Raw genomic sequence first — 2,573 nt, 5'->3', positions numbered from 1 at the left:
ACAACGCGTGGATAGAAACATTGCTTTCTAAGGATGAATTACCCCTCTTTTCTTGCGGCACGGGGGGATTTGCGTGACACAGGGAGGGACATTAATGTAACGTTACATACTTTATGTCTTGGCTGCTGAGATTTGTCCCCAACGCTAGTGCTAGTGTAAACTTTCTCTCTAACTTAGCTTAGCGCGTAATCTTCGAATCCGCTACATCCGCAACATCACTAGATATCTACTGCAGGTAAACGCTCATCGAAAAACGTGGCTATCTAGCTTATTTTCCTGTTGTTGAATGATATGGGCAACATTACCCCCCCTCCAGACCACCTATACGGTTCCTACGAAGAAGCATACAGCGCGCTTAGAGCGCACGGCATACAACATGGCTATAGCTTAATTCTCAAAAGAAGTTGGCCTCATAACTCAGCTATTAAAACACGTTACTACTACCACTGCGATCACTTTAGAAATAACTACCAGTCAACAGCAAAGGTTCTGAGCACAAGTACGCGGTCAACAGGATGCCCTTTCAGGCTTGTTATCTTCAGGATAAAGCACAGCAATCAATGGAAGTTAGAAGTACAGAACAAGGACCACAACCATTCCCAGTCAATCAACTCAAGCGCGCACAATGTCTACCGCAGACGTACATCAGCACAAAAGGAAGTCATACAATCAATGACCCATGCTGGCGTGCGGCCTATGCAGATACTGGCTGCTATCCAGAGAGAAGACCAGGACACATTGATATCTGCCACCGATATCCGCAGCGAGAGGAAGGCTATCAGGGAAAAGCATCTCAATAGAAGAAACCCGGTTGAGACACTACTAGACGATCTATCCACCACAGACTAGATCTTTGCAGTTAAGAAAGGTAATAATAATCGTATTCAGAACCTCTTCTTCACCCACCAGAAGCAGGTCGAGCTTCTACTAGCAAACCCTGACGTCTTATTAATGGATTGCACATATCGAACTAACAAGTACAAACTCCCTCTACTACACATTCTTGGCTGCACTAACCTGCAGACCTTCTTCTCTGCAGGCTTCTGCTTTCTCAGCAATGAGACATACAGACTACTATTGGGCGATCGCAAATTTCCTGCACAAGACTGGCGTGCAACAACCGCGTGTATTCATCAGCGATCAGGAAGAAGCTCTAAAGATGGCAGCACGCTCGCTACTCCCAAGAGTTCCTCAGCTCTTATGTGTATGGCATATCAACAAGAATGTCCAGACAAAAGCGCAGCAAACGTGGCGAGATACTGATAGTGTAACAAAAGAAGCAAAACAGAGAATTGCTGATCAAAGGAAATCATTTATAACACGCTGAACTCAGGTATACTACCCCCAGTTTTTGCGAGCACTCTAAGCCGACACCAGTTATATCATTCAGCTCTCGCTAACTAGGGCAGCTAGTCTACGCAAAGAGGCCGTTAGAGTTCCAGTTTAAATGGAATAATTTAATTAAAGACTACAGCCATCAGGCAGAGCTCTGCAGGTACTTGCAAGAGAACCAATACCTAACACGCACGGAGTGGGCAGCTGCATGGGCTTCTCACCACCGACACTATAGCACGATTACAAGTTCACCTGTTGAAGGAATGCATAAGGTCTTAAAGGACTATCTTATGACGATCACTGGCGCTATCAACGCGAGCAAGGACATTCAGTGTTTCTATCCCCTAGGCCATACCAGTCTGTTCTAGAGCCCCTTGTAGCTCAAACAAGGGGTGCACCAAGGAGAAATGAAGCATCTACTCGTCGGGACCCCTCAGCTTTGGAACGACCTGTGCCACCTTCTATCCCTCGCTATCAGCCTTACCATGAACCCCAGGGCCAAACACTGGTCGAAGCTCTGCAGCAAGTCAGCACTTCAGTCACTGTTTCAGTTCCTACATCTCTACCAGGCGCGGGTCCTGTGACCACTTGTATATCTGTGTCAATTCCAGCACCTGCTCCTTTACCTTCACTCACATCTCCTCGTTCATCCCCGCCGGTAGCTGTCGCTGTGTCAGTCACCATGGCCCCGTCTCCTGTCTGGCGACCTCCAACACTAGAAGAGTTTCTAGCTGACATTGAAGGTCGACGATCTCAACCTGTTCTGTACCAGTGTAATGATATGATGTCAGCTACCAACTTTCTAGCAGAGACCGGGCAAGAGGAGGATCCTATAGAACTAGTGGAGGCACGGAATATGGCTCTTGCCACGCAAGGACTCTTCGCTTCTTGCACACCAACCATGGCTTGGAACTATCACTTTGGAGACATGGAAGCTTTCTATACTGAGAGATTCGCACAAGTTGACGTTCAGAACGCACTTGCTGAGCGTGAAGATGTACCCAAGCCGCGGCCTAAACGTGCTGCAGCAGTCGCGGCTTCTAAAGCCTGGAAAAGTCTTGGCCCGCGTTAGAGGCGACGGCGTCAATAGATAATAAATCTAGTAATACATTTAATTAAAGCGCAGCCACCCTTTATATATATCTAAGCTCGGACACCTAGTAATGGCCACACCCAGTAGTGGCCACCCCAATCAAAACAGCGTCACCAAACTTTGAAGCCAAATATCATAGCAACAA

General features: G+C 47.1%; 2 protein-coding genes across 2 annotated transcripts; both read left to right on the top strand.

Moving 5' to 3' along the window:
- Positions 1 to 306: 306 nt before the first annotated feature.
- Positions 307 to 609, top strand: COCVIDRAFT_64359 (hypothetical protein; the record flags this gene model as incomplete). The annotated part of the gene is made up of 1 exon (XM_014694513.1): positions 307 to 609. A coding segment is annotated over one exon (303 nt), but the record flags the coding sequence as incomplete, so codon positions are not given.
- Positions 610 to 1,057: 448 nt separating this feature from the next.
- On the top strand, positions 1,058 to 2,407 carry COCVIDRAFT_32171 (hypothetical protein; the record flags this gene model as incomplete). The annotated part of the gene is made up of 2 exons (XM_014694512.1): positions 1,058 to 1,204; positions 1,832 to 2,407. The coding sequence occupies 2 exons, from the start codon at positions 1,058 to 1,060 to the stop codon at positions 2,405 to 2,407; spliced, it is 723 nt and encodes a 240-aa protein (XP_014549998.1).
- Between the last annotated feature and the right edge of the window lie 166 nt (positions 2,408 to 2,573).

The sequence above is a fragment of the Bipolaris victoriae genome, assembly GCF_000527765.1.
Source record: "Bipolaris victoriae FI3 unplaced genomic scaffold scaffold_380, whole genome shotgun sequence".
Taxonomy (NCBI): Eukaryota; Fungi; Ascomycota; class Dothideomycetes; order Pleosporales; family Pleosporaceae; genus Bipolaris; species Bipolaris victoriae.
Note: the sequence above shows the minus strand (reverse complement) of the source record. Positions and strands in the feature narration are given on the sequence as shown.